Source organism: Malania oleifera, chromosome 5 (assembly GCF_029873635.1).
Source record: "Malania oleifera isolate guangnan ecotype guangnan chromosome 5, ASM2987363v1, whole genome shotgun sequence".
Taxonomy (NCBI): Eukaryota; Viridiplantae; Streptophyta; class Magnoliopsida; order Santalales; family Ximeniaceae; genus Malania; species Malania oleifera.
Genome location: NC_080421.1, coordinates 65,097,424 through 65,125,147, shown reverse-complemented (window position 1 = coordinate 65,125,147; position 27,724 = coordinate 65,097,424). Strand labels below are relative to the sequence as shown.

At 36.5% G+C, this 27,724-nt stretch overlaps 1 protein-coding gene across 4 annotated transcripts in view; it reads right to left on the bottom strand.

The window, feature by feature from the left end:
* Positions 1–285: 285 nt before the first annotated feature.
* LOC131156331 (poly(A)-specific ribonuclease PARN-like) overlaps positions 286–27,724 on the bottom strand; it is a 66,071-nt gene continuing 38,632 nt past the window's right edge. For 2 of the 4 annotated variants that reach the window (XM_058109926.1, XM_058109928.1), the window contains 6 exons: positions 14,880–15,071; positions 14,674–14,786; positions 14,434–14,550; positions 2,174–2,288; positions 1,860–2,075; positions 456–1,561 (listed from right to left, as the gene is read on the bottom strand). In XM_058109926.1, coding sequence (XP_057965909.1) covers positions 915–1,561; positions 1,860–2,075; positions 2,174–2,288; positions 14,434–14,550; positions 14,674–14,786; positions 14,880–15,071 — 1,400 coding nt within the window. In that variant the 3' untranslated portion in view covers positions 456–914. Of the gene's footprint in view, positions 1,562–1,859; positions 2,076–2,173; positions 2,289–14,433; positions 14,551–14,673; positions 14,787–14,879; positions 15,072–27,724 lie in introns of all 4 variants that reach the window. The other 2 variants (XR_009136972.1, XM_058109927.1) reach the window with 2 other exon arrangements.

Sequence of the window (27,724 nt, the reverse complement as noted above, 5' to 3'; positions counted from 1 at the left end):
GAAAAGAGGAATTTTATTTTTTCCACTTAATCAAACATAGGAATAAGTCCCATTGGGTTGAGTGTCCAACCAATTCACTTGGTTTGCAAATCAATTCAAACGTTGCCTCTTCAAGCCATTCAAACAAGAATTGATGTCACGAGAAGATTGAGTGGCTCTTCCATATTGACCGGTTAGAGTGCTGCCAAGCTAGGAACTAGGAAAATGACTTGCGTGCGTTGTGCCTGAAATGATTTATTTTTTAATTGCTTGTCTAGACTAGAGGATATGTTAAGAGTCCAAGAATGAAGTCGCCAACAAATAGTAGGAATAATACTAGATAAACAATAACTTCTTATCACCAATGTTCTCAAACAGACTAGGCCCATATCCTTTGCCCGCCCAAGGGAATCACGCACCAAACTGCTGATCAGATAACCAGTCCAATCATCAGTCCAACAATGTGCTGTATCGAGTTTGAGAATCAAGCTTGATGCCTGTAATAAATTACACTTACATTATTTAATATATGATGTCTGATATAAATTATACATTGCAAATTAAAAAAAAAATGATTTGTTACAATAATAACAAATCCAAGACATAAATTTCAGCTTCATTTCATTTCTAACACCAATGTAAGTGCTTCAGCATTCATGAAGATAAAAGATCTGAGCCCATGATGCATTACCCTTTGTGCTAGGAGCACATGAACCATACATTGTATGTTTAACGTAAGTTGTTGTAGCTTGCATGGTGTCCAACCTGAGTTCAGCGCATATCAACAACCATTTTATCTGATCATGGGTTTTCAAGGTTCTCGCACAGTTTTATGTCCATGAATGCCGACTCATTACTGGATTGAAGATGATGCCAGTTTGTGCCAGTTCATGAATCAAAGAATCCCATATCACATTTACAAAAAGAAGACAACATCAAAGGTCATAAAAGTTAATTATAGAGTCGCTGTTCCAGTATATCGCTGATGGCTTTGTTTCAGAACCTGCATCCAGAAGGCAGTCAGGATCTGCAAGGGTTTTGTCCAAGGAATCTGCTAAATCGACCTCCCATAATCCCAAACTACAGACTCTCTCGTAAGTTTCATAACTTGCTGCTTTTAGACCATCTGTGACCATCTCCCTCAAGGATCCACAAAGCCCCTCACCACCCATAAGCTCCAAAAATTTCCTGGACAAACCGGGCTGCCAGAAGACTACAACGCCACAGCTCTTATCCACCAAGCGGACATCAAAATCCCCAGAGAAAATGTCATGGGACCCTTGTAGTAGGCTCTTCAGCGCTCCAGCAGACATCCCAGCTCTAAATCCCCACAAGAAAACCAAATCCTCACTGCTTACTTTTCTTTTGTCACCAGTCCACATTCTGATACTCCCATCAATTGGTTGTGACGAGGTACAACATGGATTGAATATGTTTGTGTAGCCTTCAAGGACAGAAATCGGATCACTGATATCAGATTGGGCAGTATCATGAAGAATCTTCAGTATGGAGCAGAGTTTCACAAACAAATGGCTAATCCTCAAAACATTATGCCCATGGATCTTGCCTTCTTTTGCCCCAGCTAATAAGACCAAATATATAAATAGGGTCAGATCTGGTTTTAATTATTAGACATACCAGCACTCTCAAGTAAAATCCAAGAGATTAAGATCCAGTGGTGTAACATGCAACATTCCAAAAAGTAAACTTGGGGCTTCTCTACATTACTAAGAACATGCAGGTCCCACCAAGCCTCTTTTTTTTCTTTTAATGAATTTATATCATTCAGGAATCTTGACCTTTTATCTCATGGAAAGAAATTCCAACAATAGTCTGCATACATTTTCTGTCACACTGGGAAACCAGCAAGAGCAACTAACCTTCTTGAGGAATTTCCATATCAATGGGCACAAAGAACCGTCTCTTCAAGTAGGAAATTGCTGCAGGCAAATTTGTCTTCTTCTTCCGAGGGCCAATATCCATCATCAAGTGGTTGATGTCAAGTATGTGGGGAAAAATCAAGTGCAAGGAATGCTTGAACTCATCGACATTAGGAGGTAGAGGAGCTAAAAATTTTGAATGAACAAACGTAAAATCTGCACAATGCAAAATAAAAAATATAAAGAATAAGAAAATAGAGCAAATGTTCTGCACAGTTCTTTAAAATGATCAGAACTTTCATATAGAGTTACACCATTAAGGGAGTTGTGGGAGACAACAGGTTTCTGGGAAGCAGAAATCAAATCGATCACCTCTCGAAAGCCACGAATTCTCTTGTTTTGCTCCTCTTCAAGATTCTGAAGCTCTTTCTGTCAATCACAGCCACAATTGCATGGATTAGGAGAAGCTTGACGATACCAAGCTTTTACATGTTTATCTTTGCTCATTTATCAGATAAAGTTCAAAATTGAGATCAGCCTTGAGCTTGGGCCTGAGCTTGAGGACATGGCCTTAGATTTCCATAACATTATTGAAATTTCTGCTTTTCTAATATTACCCTCAAAATTGAAACGGCAGTCTACTTCAGTTGAAATTTCCACAATTTCATTGAAATTATCATAATCTAAAAATTTCAGTAACAACAATAGCAACAACAACGAGCCTTAAGTCCCACTAGGTGGGACCAGCTATATAGTCCTTTTCAGCCAATTCACCCTATTGAGAGCATTTTCCACTATTAAATTAAGGGCCATTAAATTCTTCCTTACTATCTCATTCCAAGTTATTTGAAGCCTATCCTTACCCCTTTTCATGTCAAAAACAATAACTCCTCATCACAAGGGCTCTACTAGGCTTGCGTTTCAAATGTTCAAACCATCTAAGCCGCCCCTCCCTTATCTTGTCTTCAGCTGGTACTATGCCTAAATTATTGTGTATATGGTTGTTTCTTATTTTATTTTTAATGTTATACCGCTCATCCACTTAACATTTACATTTCAAAAATTTTTATTTTTTGTACACGCTTCTTAGTTTGTCCAACATTCTGACCATAAAAAATCGTCGGCCTTCTAGCTGTCTTATAAAACTTTATTTTTAATTTAAATGGTATTCTACAATCACATAACATGCTGATGCACTCCTCCATTTTAACCAACTTGTTTTAATTCTATGTATTACATCTTCAATTTCCCCTTCCGCTTGCATACTAGATCCAAGATATTGAGATCTATTAGTGCTATTAATTTCTTGATTATCAAGTTTAATCTTCTCTCCACTACTGCTTCTAACATTATTGAAATTACATTCCATATATTCTATCACATTCCTAATTATCCTAAAACCTTTAGACTCTAATGCGGTTCTCCAAATTTCTAACTTAAATCCCACTCTACTCCTACTATCATCAATCAACTTATCGACACAATATCATCTGCAAACAACATACACCAAAGGATCTCATTTTGGACATTTCTAATAAGTTCATCAATCACTAAAGTAAAAAAACAAGGATTCAAAGTAGGACCTTGATGTACACCTATTGTAATTCGAAAATCTCTAGATTCCCCTCCTACAATCCTAATGCTAGTCACAACTGTATCATACATATCCTTAATGACCTCCATATAGTTATTGCATGCCCCCTTCCTTTATGAGGCCCACCAAAGAATTTCCCTAAGTATTCTATCATATGGTCTCTCTAGGTAAATCAAAACATATGCAAGTCTCTCTTCTTTTCTTTAAATTTTTCCATTAAACTTATTAAAGATAAATAACCTCTATTGTTGATCTCCTAGGCATAAAACCAAATTGATTTTCTGGTATCATTGTTTCTAGGCTTCTTCTTTGTTCAAGTACTTTTCCCATAATTTCTTTGTATAGCTCATAATCTTAATTCCACGATAGTTATTACACTTTTGAATATAGCTTTGTTTTTGCATAAATGTATTAACGTGATTTTCCTTCATTCCATTGGCATTTTCTTGGTTTTTATAATAACGGTCAACAGATTAGATAACCAAGTATTTCCTTTATCCTCTAAACATTTCCAAACTTCAATTGGTATTTTATCTAGTCTTATAGATTTCCCACTTCATATTTTTTTTAATGTTATCTTAACTTCAAAGACTTCAATTTTGATAATAAATCTCTTATTTTTAGTCTTCTCCTCATTTGTCACTTCCAAGTTCAATCTTTTATTTAGATTTTCATTAACCAACTTATCAAAATATCTTCATTATCTCTCTTTTATGTCTTCTTCTCTAGTCAAAACATTATCATTCTCATCCTTTATATATTTACAACACTTAAATCTTAGCATTTTCTTTCTCTAACTCAAGCAAGTTTATAAATGTCTCTTTCTCCTATGTATCTAGTCTAATATATAAAGTATCATAAGTTCTATGTTTAACTTCACTAATAGTCTTTATTGTATTTTTTTCCCCTCTTTATATTTTTCAAGATTTTCTATATTTTTACAATTTTGCCATATTTTATACCAATTTCTTTTTCTCTTAATGAATTATTGGACTTCTTGATCCCACCACCAACTTTGTTTACTATCCTAGTATCTTCCTTTGGATTCATCTAAAATATCTTTTTCTATCCTTATGATAAAGATAACCATTTTATTCCAAACAATATTTATATCTACCTTTACCCTTGACATTATCACTCTTTGATCATTTTATCTTTGAATTTTACTATATTATCTCCCTTCAAGCTCCACCACCTAGTCCTCTTGCGTTGATTTATGTTACTCTCTTCCATTTTTTAGTACGTATATCTAATACTAGGATTCTGTTCTACTGTCAAACTTTCGCCTCCGATAACTTTACAATCCTTACAAGATAGATGATCCCCCTTCCTAGTTAAGAACATATTTATTTGGCTTTTATCAAGCCCGCCCTTGAAAGTTATTAAATGTTCTTCTCTTTTCATAAAGCAAAAAACTCTTGAAATTTCAATGGAAAATACAATTATTTGACTATGAGCAAAATTTACTTGAAATAGAACTTTGAGATTTAAAAACCAAATTGAAATTTCTTAATATGTCTTCTTATAGAAAATAAAGATTATTGCAATAATACGAATAGTAACTTCATATTTTTGAAATCTCATGCAAAATTGAACTTCTTATATATTAGCTACAACATTTTATTCGGCCTCTTAAGCCTAAATTAGTTATATTCACATAATAACAAACATACAACTTATTTATGAATTTCATTCATGTTTAATATGGTTATTTGCTCCTTATAACACCACATGCATGTCATTGATGTATACAATATTTTTGTCATGAATGTTGCATTACAATGTCAATTAATAGTTTCCAAATTTTCATTAAAAAAAAATATAGAAATCTAATTTTCATCATTTTTAAAAATAAAAAAAAATCAACATTGACACTAACATCAAAATTATAGTACTTTTGAAGCCTCAAAATTTTACTCAAAATCAAAATTTAAAGTCTATCTTGAGGACATTTGTCGACATCAAATTCTTGTCTGGGGACATGCTGACGGATGGGAAAATTGTTTGCATGGTGATCCCCCAAACAAGATAGTTAAAATAGGGGTGGATAAGACTCGAGAAAATACAAAGATTGAAAATGCAGAGTTGCCACCTTTATTATTATTATTATTTTTATTTGGGGAAAACAATGGGCAAAACCTAAAAAGGTCTACGAGGCAAAGAAAACAGGTTCGAGAGTGCATTTGTGTGTAGGAAAGGTGGTAGATTAACCATTGTAAGGGGGATCAGTCCACCAACACCCTACCAACACCCGTTTTAAGAATGACTACCACTATGTGTGTTGACTGAGAAATAAAGAAGGAATAGAAAGAAAGGAAGGAAAGTCCCATTTGGATCATCCAGTGAAGAATCACTAAGAGTCCAAACAACAGAGTTGAAAGCCCTGACTTACTCTTGTTTGAAAGGGGGAATTTGGCCTTAGATTATCCTAAATTCTGTAAACAAGAGGTAAATGGAATAGATGATGCAAAATGTTTGGATTGATTGCCTTGGATTCACATATGACTATTTCCTTTGGAATTAAGGTTTTGAAAAACTCCACATAAAAATGTCTAATTTCAATCATGGGCTAGATGAGGTGGATGAGGTTTTTGATTGAATTTCGAATAAATGGGAATCGTGGTCACAATCCTATGATTAAAATTAGAGATTTCAATGTTTATAGGGTTGAAAAACTCTTGATTGACATCAAGTCTTAAGGGAGAGTTGAAATAAATTAGTCATTCATGAAATTTGAAAAGTCCTCCAATTGGCAATAGCGATTTGAAATTTATTGAGGTCAATCATTAATGAATGGTTTGAAAATCCTTTGATTGAGTCAACTTTAGAAGAGGTGAAAAAAAAAAAATCTCTAATTAGTAATCAGGGTTTTAATGTTCTAATTGAGTCAATCATTATTCATTAATTGAAGATTTGAAAAAAGCATATGATTGTCAATTAGGGTTTTAACGCTAGGATAGAGTCAACTCTTAATTGAGGATTTGAAAATCTCTTATTAACAATCACAATTTTAATGCTAAGATAGAATCAACTCTTAATTGATGATTTGAAAATCCCTGATTGAGAATCAAAGTTTTAATGTTAAGGTAGAGTCAAATCTTAATTGAGGATTTGAAAATCCCTCATTGACAATCAAGATTTTAATGCTAAGATTGAGTCAACTCTTAATTGAAGATTTGAAAATCTCTAATTGACAATCATGGTTTTAATGCCAGGATAGAGTCAATTTTTGATTGAGGATTCGAAAATCCCTTATTGAAAATCATGGTAATGCTAGGATAGAGTCAACTCTTGATTGATAATTTTTAAAATCTCTAATTGTCAATTAGAGCTTAATGCTCACGATCAAGTCAACTCTTGATTGAATACTTAGAAATCTTTGATTGTCAATCAGGCTTCAATTACTTTGATTGGATAGAGTATCTTTGACTAAGGTAATCACCATTTATGAAAAAGATTTGACATTTTTGAAAAGGGAAAGTTTCCATTTTGAGGAAAGATGCTTGACAAAAAAGGAAGGTTTTTGAAAAATAACTAAACTTTGTCATTTTCCTTGGAAGGAAACAATTTGAATGGATTTTTGGAAAAAAGGAAAGTTTTTTGGAAAACGGAATTCCAAACTTGCTCCAGACTTCTCAATACCATGGTGCAAACGTCAACTCCCGTTTGCTCATACAGGCTTAATGGAGAGTGCTTGTCCTTGCCTAGGGTTGAAAAGGGAGTGGACACCATACGGTGAAGATTCCCCTATCATCCTGTCATTAGCTAGGTTGAGAGGCCTTGAACAAAGCTTGGGGACACAACAAAGGACACAATAGGGACCAAAAGTAGAAGATGTTTGACCTACATGCAATCATAATATGGCAACTTAATAACGAGCACACATACATAAGTAAGAAATCATTACTAGCATTAGGGATAGTGAACATAAACACGAGCAATTCTAAGCACACCTCCAATATTTGCAACGGTCCTCATATAATTAATGGAACTACATGCTTTATATTTCATGGAAATGACAAATTTCAAGAGAAATATTCCACTTACCATGGCACATTTAGCATATTCACACCATATTATTCAGCCCCACAAAAAACAAGTTACCATCCACATTTCATTGAAGGGAACCAAGTTAACCATTCAAAGAAACCAATATGAATAAAATGGCTTCTAAGATAAAGGCATGAATTTTCACATTTCATTGAAGGTAACCAAGTTAGCCATTCAAAGGATCATGATGAAAGACAAGGCTTCGACACAAGAATATGAATTAAAGGGATCAAGCTTGCTGTGTCTAAATGAACAAGAACAAACACTAAAATCAGCATCTAAGTTATTAAAAAATTGCTGCAAAGATGGCAAACTGTGTCTAAATGAACAAGAACAATAATTAAATCAGCATCTAAGTTACTTAATATATTGCTACAAAGATGGTAAATTGCAAAAACAATGACAATGTATGCCCAGCAATCAAACATAAGATGCTGTTAACTGGGAAAATCTACTGCTGCTGTGAGCAGCAATTGCACCCATAACCCTCAATGTACAGGAAGAAGAAAGCCTCTAACAGCTCACAACCCAGCTTTCAGCCATCCCCCATGTTTGCTGCCTACACAGCAGTCAACTGCTGCTATTGCTTACCCCAAACTCAAGTAAACACAGCAAAGAAAGCCTAGCAGACAATTTTGCAGCCGCCGCCGCTGCTGTTTCTCACTCGAATTCACATAAACACAGCAATGACATCCTAGCAGACAGCTTTACAGCCGCTGCTACTGCTGTTTCTCACCCAAAACCACGCAAACACAGCAAGGAAAACCTAACAGACAGCTTGGCAGCCACTGCTGCTGCTGTTTCTCACCCAAAACCACGCAAACACAGCAAAGAAAACCTAACAGACAGCTTTGCAGCTGCTGCTGCTGCTGCTGTTTTTGACCCAAACTCATGAAAATCCAGCAAGGAAAAGCCCTAGCAGCCGCCAAAGTTGCTGCTGCTGTTTCCCACCTAAACTCATGCAAACCCAGCAAGGAAAAGCCCTAGCAGCCACCAAAGTTGCTGCTATTGCTGCTATTTCTCACCCAAACTCATGCAAACCCAGCAAGAAAAAGCCCTAGCAGCTGCCAAAGTTGCTGCTACTCTGCCTAACTCGTGCACACACAGTAAGATTGGCCCTAGCAGCCGTTTCTCCCTCTTTACCAAGACTTCATTCACCCAATGCGAAAAGAAATCAAAACCAAAAAATACCACATCACGAAAAAAAAATACTTACATTTAAGATGGCAATTTGCAATATAGTTCACGGCTGAAAAGTTCTTCTTGCTCCCTTCTTGGTCAGGGTTTCCTTTTTTTGGCTTCCTCACCTTCTTGCTCTAACCCTTGCTCCCTTCCTCTTTCTCTTAAACCTCTTTTCTTCTAGCTGTGGCCTCTCCTCTACTCCAGCTCACTACTTTTTTTTTCTAGCCCTTGCTCTGTTATTTTCTTCCTCTCTCTCTAAACCCTCTTTTTCTCTCTTTTTTTTAATCCTACCTTGCTTCATTTGGCCGTAGCCTCCCCTTTTTCTAGCTCACTCTCTCCCTTTCTTTTATCCCTAGCTCTTGCACATTCTCTTTGGTCATAGCCTCTTTTCCTATATCTCTCTCTCTCCTTTTATCTCTAACTCTTGCTCTCTTTTCTCAAGACTCTCTTCTCTTCTAGCTCACTCTCCTCACCCGACAAATGAGCCCCCCCCCACCCCCTCCTCCTTGGCTCTCACTTGTTGGCCTAACAAGGCTTAATCCCATTTTGATAATGACAAACCAAGGCATCTAATTGTGCCATTGTGTAACAGGTATTAAGATTTTAAAACTCAATGAAAGATGCAAAATGGAAAGCCATGAAGCATACAAGACAATGATAGATGGCTATTGACATGAAGCTTGTATGAAGACCAAGCTTAAATACATGAAGACTTGAATAATTTGTTTATTAATATTGCAAATTAGGATTCATGTAAGTATACCTCATTTGAATTTTGTGATGAAGCTCTTAGGTGACTTAGTTGGACCTTTGGCATATTACAATCCTTGGAAAATATTTTTTATAAGTTCAAAAGTTATTTCAAAAGACCAAAATCATTTTTGGAATGAAAAATATAAAGGATTTTGTATTTCACAAAGTTCGGCCGCCTGAGGCAAAGTGCTCAATTGACCAAATGCATAGTCTGAACACTAGCCTAGCATCAGGAAGTTCAGGCGACCGAACCTCAGGGTTCAGTCGACCGAATGGCTACTGCCACTTTGGAAATTCCTGATTTAATTGGTTCGGTGACCAAACATTCAGTTTAGTCGACCGAAGTGCTCATGATAAGTTTCTCAATGGCAAAAAATCTCTGAGATTCTCAAATAGTAAGTCATTAACGCCATTCTTGCTGAAAGTTTATCTGAGTTCATTTTTCAAGCTTATTGCTTTTCAAAAACCAGAAAACCCTAGCTAAACTCTTGAGCTTCATTGCAATCTTCTTCTGAGAGTGTTTTAGAGTTTTATTGTGTACGTATATACTCTATCCAGAGAGTTATTCTTGTACAACTCTATTTGATTACTTCTTTGTACAAGAGAAAGGGGATTTTAGCTTGAGAGGTTTCTCCACCTATTGAAGAAGAGAGGCGACTCTGCTTAGTGAAGGAGAGAGGCTACTCTGCCTAGGTAAAGGAGAGAGGCGACTCCGCCTATTGAAGGAGGGTTTGTAAAAGGTTTCTCCGCCTACTAAAAGAGAGAGGCTTCTCTACTTACTGAAGGAGGGATAGTGAAATCCTCAGCGGGTTGCTTGAGGAAAGGACGTAGGCACGAATCGCGGAACCTTGTAAAAATCTGGTGTCATTCTCTCTTGCTTTACTCTTTTATTTCTAAGCATATTTAAATTGATATTTATCTATTGTGAATGTTGTAAAGATTATTTTCATTTATCTGCTGTGAATTCTGTAAAGATTATTTTCGTTGTGTTGTTTGGTCACGTGGTGAAATCATAGCATAAACTCTTTCATATTTAAGGATATCTATTTTGATATATTTATTTGCTGAGAATACTGTTTTTATTGAAGTAGTTAGATTGCGTGTGAAAATCATATTAAAATTTGATTAAGCTTCCGCATAAAAAATTTTAAATACCCCATTCACCCCCCTCTTGGGATCACACCTCAACTTATATTTCTCCCTCCTATTTATAGGCAAAAAGGGAGAAGCTCATAAGAATAGAAGGACAAGAGTGTCCTTGGGGGCAAGCTTAATTACAACCTTGCCACTAGGGTTTAAAAGTATCCTCTTGGGCCTTTGGGGGCCCAATCGAGCTCCCTAAGGTTGCAAGGAGCCTCTTTGAAAAGCTTAAAAAAGCTCAGAGAGGCCCAAAGAAGCCCAAAAAGGCCCTGTAGGCTCAAAAAAGCTGCAAGGAGCCCTGTAAAGACCTATAGGAACCAAGAGGCCCCAAAAATCCTAAGAGGTCCTTTACGGCACCAAAAACGCCAATAAATCTCGAGAGGCCCCTAAGGGGCCCCTGAATTGCAATTAAAAACCTTAGACCTCTCCCAAGCCCACTAAACCAAAGTAAGAAATACTAGGCTCAAAATGGGCATCGACAATAGTCTTGTTCAAAGTAGTTTATTAAATGAGGCCTTTCCAAAATTGCACTTCTAAGTCAAACTCTTTTACAGACAAGAATAAATATCATTAAGATTCAAGATTACAATAAATGTAGAACAAGGTCTCTTCCTACAGCAAATGAAAGGAAAAGAATAAAAATAAAGAAAACATTATGTAGCACCACTCGCCAAGCTCTTTGATGTTTGAACATCCTCCTGCCACACTCCAAACAAACCAAATTAACATGTGTGGGTTTGGGCTGCTAGCTGTTATGGTGCGGATGGTGGTTTCAAAGATCTTGTCGCCGATGTTGAGCTCCATGCAACCGTATGAGTGGAAAACCCACTTTCAAGATTATTTATTAGTGGCTTCACATACGTTTTGGGTTGTTTAATTCCCAACACATTTATAAGTCATGGGAAAACTACTTCATCCCTTTCAAGGTAAGTTCTTTGTCTATTTTGATGACACTTTGATCTACAATCGGTCTAGAGAGGAACACTAGACCATCTTCATGCAGTTTCCATTACTCTTTGATCTGCTAAGATGTGGCATTAACAAATGTTCCTTCTAACTCGTGTTGTTTTCTTAAGGTATCTATTTTGATGACACCTTGATCTACACCTAAGGCTAGAGAGTAATACTTGGACCATCTTCGTGCATCTTCCATTACTCTTTGGCCCGGTAAAATGCAGCATTATTAAATGTTCCTTCTAACTCATGTTGTTTTCTTAGGGTGTGTCGTCGGCACTAGGCATTTATGTTGATTTGAGAAGGTGGAAGCTACATTAGACTGGCCAAACCCCAAACCACTTCTAATATGCATAGTTTTCATGGGCTAGCCACCTTTTATAGGCAGTTCATTCGGAACTTTAGCAACATTATCACTCCCATAATTTATCGTTTGAGGAAAGGGGAGTTCTATTGGTCTATGGCTATTGGTAGAGCTTCAAAGGAGATAATGCTGAAGATGTCTGAGGCACCTATCTTATCGCACTTGTACTTCTCTAAAGTCTTCAAGGTTGCCTGTGATGTGTCTAGAATAGGTATTGGCAGAGTTTTAAGACAAGAGGGTCACCTTTTAGCCTACTTCAGCGAGAATTCAATAATGCAAAGTTGAAATATACCACCATATGACAATGACTTCTATGTTGTGCTATAGGCCCTTAGGCATTGGAGGCATTATATGCTACCGCAAGAGATTTTCATATATTCTTATCACCTAGCACTTAACTATCTACACACACAAAATAATCTTAGTGCTAGGCATGACAAATGAGTTGAATTTCTCCAAAAATATTCTTTTAAGAGGCATTGTGCTGGTACAGAAAATACGACCGCTGATTAGCTGAGTTGTAGCACTTTTACACTCTAATGAGATTTGAGCATACAAGGGGTTAGTACAATTCTTTTCCTAACTTTTGTATCATTTTCAAAGAGGTGCAAAATGATAACCGTCATGCTTATATTGATTTTGTGGTTAAGGATGGTTATTCATTTAGAGGGACTCGACTTTGCATTCCTCGCACTTTCCTGCATGATTTTTTGGTCTAAAATTTGCATGCTGGCAGCCTTGTTGGCCATTTTGGTAGGGATAATACCACTCTTCTAGTTGACGATAGGTTCTATTGTCCCTTAAACAAAGATGTTGCTAGGATTGTGTCCCAGTGTCGGACCTGCCAATTAGATTTGTTGTCACCTACTACAAATTTGCATGTAGTAGTTCAGTAAATTGGTCTACTAAAAGATCCTTCTGAAATTTTCCATAGATATTGCCTTTGCCACCTAATGCCCATCCACCCATCCATCCATCTATATCATTTGACTCCTTTGTAACAGACATGTGACATGTTAGACAAGAGAATGATATGAAAATTGTGCAATATAGCTAGGTGTTGATACTCCAATATTGTGACAAGCCAAGCTTGTTCAGGACATTACGTTTGCCTCTAACCACTCTTAGTGTAGGTTTCATTCACTGGGTAGGATAATGCCTTAGAGAAAAAGGAGAGTATGACTCCTAAGTCAAAGTGATGTTTCCTAGTGCTAGAGTAGGAATCACGTAGAAAGCTTGTAAGGAGAGTGAATATCCATCAACCATTGTAAACATGTTTAGCCTACTTGTATCCCTCACTAAACACATGTTGCCTATGGAGATATAATGAAAGGAATTACATTGCTTTACAATTTATCATGTAACTTATGTTTTCTTTGATGTTTTCTTATTGCTTCTGCTTAATTTATATTTGATGCTTGTGAATTAGGTCATGTGGCCAGACCATGATCTACTTTCAGCTGGCTAACTAAGCTTGTGTACTACAACTAGTGCCGCACAGCCTTCACTGTGTGAAGAATTCAGCTTAAAAGAGGGTGATTATGTGATGGTGCATATCCATCCTAAATGCTACCCTAAGCATTCTTTTGAGAATTTACATGTCCATGCTTCCATTCTTTTCACATTCTTCATCATTCAGGCCCTAATGTTTTTGTATTGAACCACCATCCAATATGAGCACTAATCCCATTTCAATGTTGAGGACTTAATCGCTTAACCCCTTACCGGGGCACCTTTGAACCTCCTGTTGTGCTGCAGATATCTCTCCTTCTGGAATGGTTCTCCATCTACTCCAATTCCAGTACTTCCATCTCTTCCATCCTCTTGCAAATCATGTTAAGAGCAGTCCAGAAGATGAGCATGTTGAGAGCATATTCAACTCCACATGGGATACTAATGATGAGTTGCATCACCTAGATCCGGATCTATTAAAGGTATACCTGTCTTTCCTTGCCAATGACAAGGTTTTCGCACCACAGGGGAATTGATGGGAACACACTTAGTGAGATCTTCTTGTCTATCATAGGCATAGACATAGTATAGGGTCTTTATGATTACCTAGGATTTTTATGATTTAAATATTTTACCATTATTTGTAGCTTACTTTTTAGTGATTCAATATTAATTCCTAGAGATTTTTACTTATTATTAGGAGAAAGCCAATATAAAGGCTTGTTGTGTAATTATGAAGGACAGATTGGATATTGAGCATTCAACCCTAACTGAGTTTTGTCTTTATTTTTGTACTCTCTTCTCATTTCCTGTTCTTTTCTTCTAATTTCCCGCATCCCTTCTCTTTCACCAATCAGTCCTGCATAAAATATATACATATATAGGATATTTAATCTACAAGTAATTTTCAAGTAAATTTTTTTTTACTAGTGAGCTTCATATGCTGGTTATACTCTTTTCGAACTAGTATATATGAACCTTTTCATGAGCCCAGTCACACAACAAGCTGAGCTCTGACAAGCTCAGCTGAATTGAAGCCCCATGCATTATCATTCTATAACAGAGGATTGTGTTCAGTTCATCACCTGCAAAAGATCCTTGTCTTCACTAGAACTTGTCAAAACAACCCGAATTGCCTGGGTTCCCCCACCCTTTGCTGGGATTATTAAAGGTACAAGGTCCTCAGAGAACTCACGCAGGATCTGCAACCAAGCATGAAAATCTGAAATATGTAAGCGCACGAGATATTATATAGCAATACATACGGAGATATGCATTGGCATCACTTCCAACAAAAGATGTAAATATTCAACACATTAACCCACCTCAAGCACAAGGTTCACTTGATGTTCACTGCAAACATCAATATTTATGCATGGTCGCGATCCATATAGTTCACTTCCTAAGACAAGTTTTCTCAGGGATACCACCAAAGCCTCTGAAATATATTGGTAAACACGTTATATACCTAAATATAGAAAATAAAGGGACAAAATTAGATTACATAAGAACACAATACTGCAGCACTTGCCATCAGCCCTCTTGCTTGACTCTTTATATTCATTTCTCCAATATTTAATCCGTGATCTGATTCTTCCCATAAAAACTGCATCAGCAACTGAAGGGACAGAAGAAGATGATCTGATTACTTGACTACTAGGTATCAGACTCCCTATTTGATGTTTAATAGCAGACTCTTGAGCTCTAGATAAGTAAGAAATGCCTGTCACAAAAAAATAAAAAAATAAAAAAACCCTATGTTAAGAACATTATACACCACACGAGTATCATAGATGGATCCCCACTAGTCAATATGTAAATTCTAGGCACTTAAAAATTTACAAGTTTTTAAGTTAATCGTAATATAACTCACAACAATTCAATATTTTTCACAGACATCGTGTCTCTGTGTGATAAGACTAGATTCTCTAGAGAAGTAAATCAGTAATTTCTTTTAACTCACCAACATAAATAAATATATGAACAAATCACAGAGAAGTGGATGCAAAATTTTTAAAACACAGGAAAGATGAAGTTGAAAATCCATGAATCTTCTTTTACTTAATGTCTAGTTTAGACCAATGAAATCCAAATAAAAGAAATCTACTAAATGCCCACCATAATTTATGACGAGTTGTAGCACAAACATATTGGGAGATCCTGATGAAGCAAAAACTTCAAATAGAATAAGCTGAGTGGATGAAAAAACAACACAAGGAAATTTAATACCTACATGGAATCACAAATAACAGGCCTCACTAGAGAAGGTTCAACAGAAGTCCATTCACAAACCATGCTGAAGGTTCTCTCACATAAATAGTGTGTGAATCAAATGAATAGGCGGCTTAGCTCAATGGCGCACACACTGGACCGACAAGTGCAACCAGAGTTCAGCTTCCAGGTGTGTGAGGTGTGGGCGCATGATTTTGGGGTGCATGTGTTACGTAACTCTAACAATTAAACATAGAAGTATGCACGGCATAATGGAAGTACACAAAGACCTGAAAACATAATAAATAAATTACTTAAGCCCCTGTTCGGTACTACTAAAAAAAAATTACTAGCAGCTTTATGAAAAGGGGTTGCACATGATGACTCTGGTTGGCACATTCTTAAATAAGTACTTATAGCATGAAGTACTTTAAATAAAATTTCCCTTTTTTGAGTACTTTTTAACTATTTCTAAATAGTTTTTGACACTCTATAAGTGGTCCAGTACCCACTTTCTATGGTTGCTAACTTTTTTAAACCGAGGCAAAATCAACTCAGGACACAGACACTCTCTATGACAGACGGAAACAAGCTTTCATAAATCAACTGAATGTATCTTGCACCTGCTTCTTCCCCCTCCAGCACTAACAAGAAATCTCTCTCTCTACTTCCTCTCCAGCAAGATTCTTCGCTTCTTCTCCGGCAACCATGAAGGCTTCACCTCCCTCATACACACTAGGTACCTTTCTTTTTCTGTTGATAAATTGTTCAGATGTTATGTTCTGAACACTGGCTTCTGATTTGCAAGCTGAGTTCTGAACGGCCGTCTATCTTTTTTCGTTTTTGCTGTTTAGAATCAAGATTTCCTTTTCTGCTGATCTTGTTGATCTACTATTTGTTCCTTCTGCAGATGAGAAACAGATTTTATTTTTTTTTGTTTGTTGATTAGAATTAAATTTTATTTTATTTTGTTTTTTTCTTGTTCTGGAAATCAGAATCTGTTGCACCTTCTGTTCTTTTAAGGAGAGAGAATTTTTTCCAGATGAAATGAGCTTTCTGTTGTGGATAATAGAATCAATTTTTTCTTGTCACTGGGAATGTCACTGTTGTGAAATTAGAATCTGGATTTTGAAAAAAAAATCTGAAATTAGAGTCAGAAAAGATTTTTAATTTCCGTTGATATGCTGCAAAAATCAGAATTTGAAATCATACTTGCTGCACTTATCAGATTCAGAATTTTTCCCTCATGAAATCTGAATCCAGAAATGGGTTATGGCTATGAGGAATCTTTCCATGCCTTGTTCTTTTCTTTTTTCCCAACTGACTAGATCTATTTTTTTTTCTTTTTTTCCTGCTGATTAGAATGATTTTTTTCCTGTTGATCTGTAATGGACTTGTCTAAACTGAAAGATAGAATCTGCATGTTTTCACTGTATAACTTCTCTCTCTTTTTTTCCAGTTAATCTACTGCAGATTATGTCTGAATTATAGGAGTCATAATTTTTTGGGTACTGAACAATATGGAATTTTTTTTTGTATTTTAACTGGAATTTCTTTTGCCCCACTTCTAGCATATGTGGCAGTAGAATTTATTTTTTTCATTTTTTTTCAGTATGTCGATACCATACAGGTCTGCAGAAATTGAGAAAGAGAGATGAATTAATTAATTAATTATTATTTTGTTTTTTCTGTTGAGATATTATGCTATAGTATCCAAAAGGGCCCCCATGGACATCTCCTGCAACCACATTGTCCTCACTGCAGTAACTCTAGTCTTCTCTTTTTACATTGACAAATTGTTCAGCAAGAAAATTTCCGGAAAAGCAAAAGAAGAAGTGCCATCCATTGGTGGTGTCATCTTCAACCAGCTCATTTAACTTCAATGGGCTACATGACTAATCTTTCTGTAGAACATAACTTAAAAGCTGCTCAGATTTTTTAGGAGTGATGTTATGTGGCATATTGTCGAGTACTTGCTTAAAACTAGCTTAAAAATTTATGGTAAAGTATAACCTCATATTCCAAAAATCTTTATTTTTTTTTTTCATTTAGCCATCCAAGATTACCTTGCTTGCTTAGTGCATGAGCTTGGAAGTTTTTATATATAGAAATTTTATTGTTAAACATATTAGTAGGATTATTGACAGATGATTACAATGTGCAATAAATTAACATCTAATCAAAATATAGCTGCTGATATATTTATTCAAAGATGTTACACATTTCATAGTGATGGAAAGTGAGTAAAATTCATTAATATTTAGCATATGAGCAGAATCTAGCTGGAGCTAGGCATTGTACTAAAAATTTTTGATGAACTATGTTCCTCGCTACAGAGTGGGAGAATATTTTTACAATTCTAACTCAGGAGGTGATTCCTAGAGCAATTTCAGACTATTGTGCCTTAGTGCTCAAGTCTAATCAAGTCACTCTTTCACCATTTTTTTTTCCTTATTACGAACAACTAATGAAGTGAGATGGGGCTCGACTCCCTTTTTAGACTTCTGAGAACATATGGTTGACTCGTTTAGCTTTTTGAAGTTCCGTTAGGGAGTGGAGGGGTATGTGTGTAGTTGAAGGCTTCTATCATGGTTTTAAAACCCAGACCAGACCCTCCAGTTTCATGCCATCTGGGAACAATCCAGAGACCATATTTGAGGTGAATCGGTGTTGACCTGGCCAACCCAGTCAGAATGGGGCCTAGACCGGAGTCACTGGTGTGCCATACTGCACTTTTACACGATAACAACAACAGCAGCAATAATAATAATAATGTATTATATGGATGACCGCCTCTGGAAAAGCTCAAACCTGAGACCTCTTACAAACAATGGGAGGCAAGTTGGCACTTAACAAACTATTTGTTCCCTTTCAATGTAAATAATAAACATACACACTAGATACAACACCTTGAAACCAACTTAAATAATTTTTAAATTGAGAATTATTGTCTTCTCTCTTGCCTCTTTCAATATTTATTTGACTCCTAATAATTATTAAAAAAAACTAGCTCAAGGATATGTAAATGTATTAAGCATGGTGTTAAAAAAAATTAATTGATTCAAACAAAACTCCTGAATTCTTTTTGCCTTTCAATATTTGTTTAACTCATCATAATTATAACAACAGTAAGTTTCAGGAATATTTTACATAAATCAAAAAGTACAGATTTTATCTAAATTGTTATTAGCAATTATTCATCTGTATAATATTATTATTGTTATGTATATATAATGTCATAGTGACATCATTGGGTTTGACCCACCTGTTATACAAACCCAGTGACCTCATTGGATTGGTCACAGCTCTGGGTTTTGAATCCATGGTTTTTATATTATGAGGATGAAGTTTGTAAACGAAAAACTATGGAATGTGGAGGTCTTCGCTGATGTACATACTAGAAAAAGAGATATTTTATAGGAAATAGGCATGATTGATAGTTTAGAGGAAGAAGATTATCTTTCAAATGACTTGACGTAGGAATAAAGTCTTTAAATTGGTTCAAGTAAGTTATTTTGAGGGAAGAGGCTAATTGGAGGCAGAACACTAGGATCATATGGGTTAAGGATGAGGATTGTAATATGATGGTTTTTCATACGGTGGCAAGCGGTAGGGAGAGGAGGAATTTCATTAAAGAATTAGAGAATGGGTCTTATCACAAAGAATATCAAGCAGAGTGTTGAGATAATTGATTTTTATAGGAATTCACTTTCAGAAAAGGATAAGGTGAGAGCCACGATTAAGGAGTTGGGTTGGTGCCCTATTTCTGCAGGTAAAGCAACTTGGTCAGAGAGGCCTTTTGAGGGAAATGACGTTAGGACCAGTGCTCAAAATGGAATTGGAAAGAGATAAAGAACCTGAGCTGGATGTATTAAAAGCAATATGAAGGTCTTCTATTTGAAGTGAGTAAAAGGAACCAGGAAACAAAGGTGATAACAATCATTATTGGGGATTTTCTGTGCCTGAGGCAAGGGACAAACCAATCCTGATATTCAGAATTATAATACCAGAAATCCAGTTTCCGACTCTCCCATACAAAAGGCTTTCACAAATCCAGGTCCTGGAGAACGTAGAAGGCTTGTGGTGGATGTTGTGACCTACCATGGAGCCAGAGTGTGGTTGAAGGAGAAGGGCAGATTCGCTCTCGATGCTGTGATGAGATTCAGCTGAAGAACAATGTAGGACAAGAAGCAAGACCTTGGCAAGATCCTTGCTGGAGAATAATTAAGAATAGGGTAAAGCAATTGTGGGGTTAAATTAGTTTATTATGCGTGCTTAGTATTGATTAGTATAGGATTATGTGTATTTGGGGGTTGTTTGTAATATTTTTGTAAAGTAGGGTATATTTGTAATGTAAGGTAATTTTAGGGGATTATGTGTAATTTCATGTAAAGAGGATTTCTTATAAATAGTGTGTCAAAGCCATGTTGTAGGCGGTTAATGAATTTGAATTGTTAAATTGAACGTGAGTTCCCCTCTAGTATCTCCTCTCTCCTCCCTTCCCTTTCCTTCCTCTCTTCTATTTCTTCTAATTTCTCCATGGCTGCAAAACCTTGATGCTGCCCCTGCATCATTTGGTATCAGAGCCTGACTTTGATCACCATTCTTCCATTTCAATCCCCCCCCCCCCCATCATTCCCTTCTCCCTTCTCTTCTGCCCTGTTCTCCTCCCCTTCTCTCTCTCTTCTTCTAATTTTCTCAGTTTCTCTCCATTTCTGATTTTTTTCTCCTCTTTTCTCTGTTCTGATCTCCTGTTCTGTCCCTGATCATTCGCTCCCAGCAGCCTTCCGCCCTCTTGCTTCTCTCTGTTTCTCTTCTCCTTCTCTTCTTCTTCTCTTTAATTCTCTCCCATAACTCTCTCAACTCTCTTTCTCATTTCTGAATTCTGTGGCTGTCTCTTGGCAGTTTCTGTCCAGCAACTCCTCCAACCACCCATCTCTTAAAAAAACCACCAAAAGGCAGTTTCTGAACTTTTCAGAAATTCCAGTCATGTCCCCAAATCTCGAACACCACTTTCCAGCAACCATCCTGCAACATCATCAACATCACCAAAAACAAAACCCCCCGAAACCCTTCCTGTTGACCTTATAGGTCATGCCCAGTTTTGATTATGACATATACTCATTATATCTAATGGGTGTTTGAGATTGTGTGCAGGAACTTAAATTGACAGATCAGAATGCACATAGAGAAAGTGAAGATTGAAGACCTAATTACTTTACGTTGTAATATATTTCATTTGTGTAATTGGTCTATAATAATAATTAGGGTTTTTACTTGTAATAATCACACACCCCACATGCATGGTCTAATAGGTAAGCTCAGACCGAATAATAACTAAAACTGGACTTAGAAATTACCCTAGGACACTCACCATTGCACTTGCATGTGTTAGGCACTTGAATAGGGTGATTGTGTAATAAAACAGGACCGAAATGCACAAAATGTGCACCTTCGGTCCACCGACCTATGCAGTTCATTCTGCCCCTGGTCGACCGAACCCAGTCTGGGTCAACCGGTTGACCATAGTCCAGTCAACCGAACCTCCCTGAAGTCAACAGTTTGATTTCCTGGTCGACCGAGAGATTTTTGTACTACACCAACGTGGTTAACTGAGTTCCCACGTGTGGGAATCCAACGGTCTGGTCGACTGAACCTCGCTAATTTGGAAAAATCGCCTCGGACATACTTGTCCGATCAACCGACCCTGCAGTTCATTTTTGGCCTGGTCGACCGAGCCTCAAGAACTTCAGTCGACCGAACCCATCTTGGTCGACCGGTGCTCTCGAGTAGGACCTATTTTTTACCGCAGTTAACTCGGTAAAATAGGCTTAAAATAATTAATTAATAATTAAATTTTTTCTAATAATCCCAACCATGTTCCTAACGGTTATAATTCTAGGGGAGTCTATATATACCCCTTCATTTGGAAAAATTAGGAAGAGGATTAAGAAACCCGATTAAGAAATTCTCTCTCATCCTCAAAAATCCTACTACTCATTTTCATACTCAAATCACTCATACTTACCCTCTTCTATTGCTTAAATTCTCTATAAGTTGATTGAGTGTTTGTTTAGATACGTTTGCTCTCCCATCTTTGTTTGGTAGATTCGATTTTATCGAGAGCTAAACCTAAGTGTTCTTAGGGGACTTTGTTGATAAGTCTATCCTAAGAAGACTTGCATTGAGCCTCTGAGTATTGCATTTGTGTTGCAATATCTTAGAAAGCTTGTATTTGTTTTTGGGTTACAAAAACATTTTTCAAAAAACATTCTCAAATATCTTGGGTGATTCATTTCAACATATTTTTGAAAAGATATTTGTCTATGTGATATTAATCTTTGCTGCAACATTCATTAACTTACATATCCTTTGCTGAATAGAAAGATTAAATATCTTTTGCAAACCAAGCATATACATGACTTGATATTTACGTGATTGAGATATTCTACTGATTGATATTCTTGAGACTTGCTTGATATCTTTGTGTGAACACGTTGATTGAATATTTTGTGATACAAAAATTGCTTGTCGGCACTCTCACACACTCATTACATTGATAGCAAATACATTTGAGAGTCGAAATATTAGACCACATTGAGCCTACATATTAAATCATTTTGTGGTGTATGTGATTGCACGTATTGGGTACATATCTTCTTTACTTGAAAGCATAATCATTGTGCCATTTCATTGATTGTGAAAATACTGTTGTATTTCCAGGCACGGGCTTGAAGAGGGAGACTAGCCTTGTGAAATAGTCCCAGATTGGCTTAAACCCGGTTAGGAAAGCTAGGTGCACCATCCTATTAAGGTGTAATTTGAGGTCAGCCCCGCTAATTGACGTGGTTGTAAAGGTTGAGGTCAATCCTGTGCTAATTGACCTGGTTGTAATCAGTGCCACTCCACCCGTTAAGTGAGCCTTTAGTGGAATCCTCGGGCTTGCGAGCTAGAGGCGGGGGACGTAGGCACAGTTGGCCAAACCCCGATAACATATCGTGTGCCTTGTTTATATTTCTGCACTTTATATTTACCGCACATGTATGTTATGATGTGAATGATGTGCTTGATTTAAATTTCCACACATTATATTATTGGCACATTTGGAATTGCATAGAAAGACCCTAGGTTGTATTATACGGGTATTTCATTTAACCTAGGAGATTAATTTTAAAATTCCAATTCACCCCCCTCTTGGCAATACACCAATTCCAACACTATACTCCATCTGTCAACCTTCAAGAATCCCTAGTGTCTTCAAAACCCCTTGAAACCCTTCCCCTCAAATTTTTATAACCGTCCAACCACCAGAGGAACCTCCACACACCATACAAACATACTCCATCCGTCAACCTTCAAGAATCCCTAGTGTCTTGTGTTATTCTCATCACACCACCACCACTGTGCTCCCCACCCACTGATCTAGGATCGCCTGAAGTTTCATCGCCAGAATCTTGTTGCCAGCGACTCACGCACCCCACACACCAATGAAGTGTGAGTAAGTCTCCCAGAGTCTTCTTCAATATCCTATCTCATGAGGAATTTCCTGCAGCCATGATATGTTAAGTTTCTCCACTATAATTTGATCTGCAGCTTGATATTTTGATCGCGGACACAATATAATGTAAGCAAGTGCGATAATTTAGCACAAAACCTTAGAAATTGTCACAGCCAGCATAAAAAATCAGGTTTTGTTGCCATAATTTGTGAGTTTTCTTCGTGAATTTGTTTCATTTCAGCAGGACAATCAATATCAAGGTGAATTAAAGATAGTTTTTTGAGAAATTGGGAGTAAGGCTTGTGGTAATTGTGTTAAAGGGTTGTGATATATAGCTGCAGCATGTATACGCATAAATTCAGCAACATGGTGACAAATAATAGGAAAAAGGAAAGCCATTTGCCAACCTTCGGGCACAATTTCAAGCTTTTCAACACCATTCTCAAATGCGGAGAAAAGGTTAGCAAAATCATTATTGATGGAAGATGTACGATGAATGTGGTTTCCATAAATGGAGTCACTCAAATGCAACTTCATCTGGAACCTCACCCGGAGCCTTATGAGATGTCATGCGTTGATAACTCTATTGCACATGTTTATAAAAGATGTTTGGTTCCCATCCAAATGGATGAATATTTGGCTAATGTTTGGTGTGATATCCTACCTATGAAGATTGGCCATGTACTCCTTCACTTGATAATTTAGGTGTGACTCAAGGACATGGGAACACATGTCTTTCACTATAATGGGAAGAAAATCATTTGGAAGTCCGCTCTACCAATGACCCAAGAATCAGTCATAATTACTCAGCTTGAAGACAATACAAGGAAGAAATTAATGCGTTGAAGACATCCAAATTCCTTCAGACATTCCAATTGTTGAGTTTGTCATTCCCGATGTTCCTATTGATGCCAACCCTCAATTCAAGTCTATGATGCTACCAAAGGATCGTGGTTTCTTGTATCACTTAAGCACTGGCTTTCAAAGAATCCAAGTTTGCTTCTCCCGTTTGATTCTCCAACATTCCAAAATTTGAGGCCGAAATTTTTCTAATTGGGCGAGAGTTGATGTAGGACAAGGCGCAAGACCTTGGGAAGATCCTTGCGGGAGAATAATTAAGAAGAGTAGGGTTGACGAATTGTGAAGTTAAGTTAGTAGTTTATTATATGTGTTTAGTATTGATTAGTATAGGATTATGTGTATTTGTTGGTTGTTTGTAATATTTGTGTAAAGTAGGGGTATATTTGTAATGTACGTTTTAGGAGTTTATGTGTAATTTCATGTAAAGAGGCTTTCTTATAAATAGTGTGTGAAAGCCTTGTTGTAGGCAGTTAATGAATCTGAATTGTTGAATTGAACGTGAGTTCCCCCCCTAGTAGATACTCTCTCCTCCCTTCCCTTTCCTTCATCTCTTCTATCTCTTCTAATTTCTCCATGGTTGCAGAACCTTGATGCTGCCCCTGCATCAAAGGATCCTAGGCTTTTAGCTCCCAATGCCAGTAGTTCTCATTCCAAGACAATAGGTCCTCCAGTCAAGGCAAGTGGTGTTTTCACTGGGGTCTTAAAGGTGGTAGAGGCAGCTAGGATTTCTCTTGGGAAGAATGAGGAGATGAAAACAGGGCTCTTGCTGGTTATGGAGTTGGCCCAGTTATTTGATAAAGGAGTCTGGGCTGGACCATGCCCATAATGTAAATGGCTCAGAATTGAATATTTATATGGAAAAGAGGAAGGTCCTCCCTCTTCTAGGTTGGGATACTTTAATGAAAAGGTCCATTGTTCAAATTTCATTAACAAAACTTGGAGTTAGGAACCATCGCCCAAGGGTCTGATTAGACCTAGCAAAATAGATAAAAATCCATTAATCCGAACCGAATCCGACTCGCTTAAATTGATTCGTAACCCATCCGCACATTAAATGTGTCGAATATGGTTTGAATTTTTTTTATCCACCTCAAAAAGAGTCGGTTAGCAGATTTAGGATTTTATCCGATGGATATCCGTCCATCCGCTAACAACTAATGTTTAAATTCATTGATAATCCCCTATGCTCATGCTTATTAGGCATCAAATCAATTAGCATAAGCTCTATTGGCCAAGGCCTAGTCCCACACTCTCAACTCTTGCATTACTGTATGTGTCTCCAGGTCTACACTATGCCCACATTCAAACTCAAGCCCAAATACTCAATTTTCTTGTGATCAAAATAAAAGTCTCTAAATTTATGCTATATATATATAAATATAAAATTTTGTGATTAACTATTAAATGTTTAATACATTACCGAATTATAATTTTAAAATAACTTAAGTTATTGTGTTACAAAATAAAATGTTCATTGGATGGTAAAAAAAAAATTATATTAGGGATGAGAATGACGGATTACCACCATTCGCCATGGATTATCCGATTCGAACCACCATAAATCCACTACTTAAATGAGTCGGATATGAATTGTAATATTTTCACCTAATAATCCGCCTAATCCGCCATGTATTATGCGACCTGATTCGCTTTGCCAGGTCTAGGTCTGATCTTGTTTCTAATAAGGGTCAGGGGGGGAATCCTTAGTGGGGGTTCTTGTAGTATAGAAGCCCAAGAAGCCTCTTGTGGCAAGAACCAAGGCTTAAGGAAGAGAGTGACGGGGTTCTTATAGTATAGAGGCTGGGGGTGATGGATTAGGTAGAGCGATTTTAGTAAAAAGACTTGAGCAAGGGAAATTATCAGGTGGGGCAAGAAGTTCACTCAGTAGGAGGTAAGAATCAGGAGAATATTAGGGCCCATTTAATTTTGGAAAACATTTTCCATTTTCCAATTTTTAGTTTTCCAAAGGATTATAAAAATTTTAGCTTATTTTTTAATTTTTCAAGATTCGCTTTAAAAAAGATAGAAAATAAAGAGTGTTAAATATGCAAAAAACAAAAAATTCATTTTCTATTTTTAGATTTTAAAATAATCACAAAAAAAAAGATAACTTGTTTCCAATTTTCCATATTTTATATAAGGTAATATTCGGAATCATAGATTTTGGGGCTTGAATTTGGACTTTGTGTGGATTTAGAAAAAATTCAATACATAACCCAAACAAATTAAAGTTCAAGATCCAAATCCCATGCTCCCATATACAAAGTAAGAGTTGGAAATCTAGAAAAATAATGAAAAGATGTTTTCCAACTTTTCTATATAAATTTGGAAAATTGGAAAACAAGGTAGCATTTTTGTAATTATTTGAAAAAAAAAATTGAAATGAAAAAAAAATTGTTTTCTCAAGCAAATAGTGCCAAAATTGATTATTGTTTTCATTTATTTCATACAAATGTTGTCAAGTGAAAAATTAGTTAACTTTTTTGTAATTTGTTGGAAAACTAAATGAAAAATGAAAACAGTTTCCCAAAACTAAACTAGCCCTTAGCAAAGGTTCATCTTTAGTGATGGGTATTTCAGAGAAACTATAGGATGGAAATGGATGTAAGAAGATTGTCGGTACAAAGGCCTAGAAGCATCGACCAAAAAGGGAGGGGAAAGGAAAGAAAAAAGGTGTTTTTTTATAATTGTATGAATTAAACATGAGGGGAGGCAATTTTTTCTAAATAGTAATTGCTAGGAAGTTTTATGATGAAGACTCATAACTACGCTACATCTGACATAGAAAAGGAAGAAATCATTTTTAAAAGGATAAAAATTGGGGGGATGTATCAGAAAAGGACACGGACTTTGATAGTGATTATGCATGTTAGTGGTCTATTGTTGGATGAGATTCGCGAAAAATTGGATTGTGCTTCAAGACTTTTCTGATGCACTCAGGGATATTTTCTATGTGCCTCCTCCACTTTAATGTTTGGAGAATGTATCTAGTTTTTAGGAATGGGATTTGGATGGGAGCTTGGTCAATAATCAATGTAGGAATGGGATATTACCTACTCCTGTGGAGAAGATTAGTGAACAGAATGTTGCTGCTCAAAATCTTTTTGGATGGTACAGGATTGTGGATGGCTGCCCCAGAGGGGAACAAAGTTCGATTGGATGGAGCTAAAAGAAAAAAGAATAAAGGCATCAGGAATTAGCAAGATTAAAGAGCTCTAACAATTATGAAGGAAGGGCTTAAAGAGGATTTTCTTAGTTAGGGTTTCTTAGATTTTAGTTGTCTTTGTTTTTTTTTTTTTTTTCAATTACTTTTTTTTTGTTTTTTAAGCTTTGAGTTTTTGAGGATTTCTTGTCTTCTCATATTTTGTAACTTTCTCCACTCTCTTTCTTAATATATTTCTTTTTCTTATATATATATATATATATATACATACATATATATATATATATATACATATATTTCTTTTTGCAGTCAAAACAGAAAAGAAAGAATAAACATGAGAAGGATAGTGAGTTTTTCTGATTTTGGGGGAATCTTCTCCCCGTGATAACAAGTTAGAAGAGATAGATGATGAGTTTAGGAGTATGTGCGAATCCTAGAAAACCTTATCGATCGATCAATTGATGGCAGAGAATGTTATAGGAGAAGTTTGAGCATTCTTTGAAGAACTCACGGCTTAATTATGAAGCTATTACAGACTTTACAACAGACTTGGGTGAATGCTCCTTTTTTGGACACTACGCGAGAGAGAGAGAGAGAGGGGGGGGGGGGGTTAATGCATTTGTTCCTTTCCCAGAATGTCCTA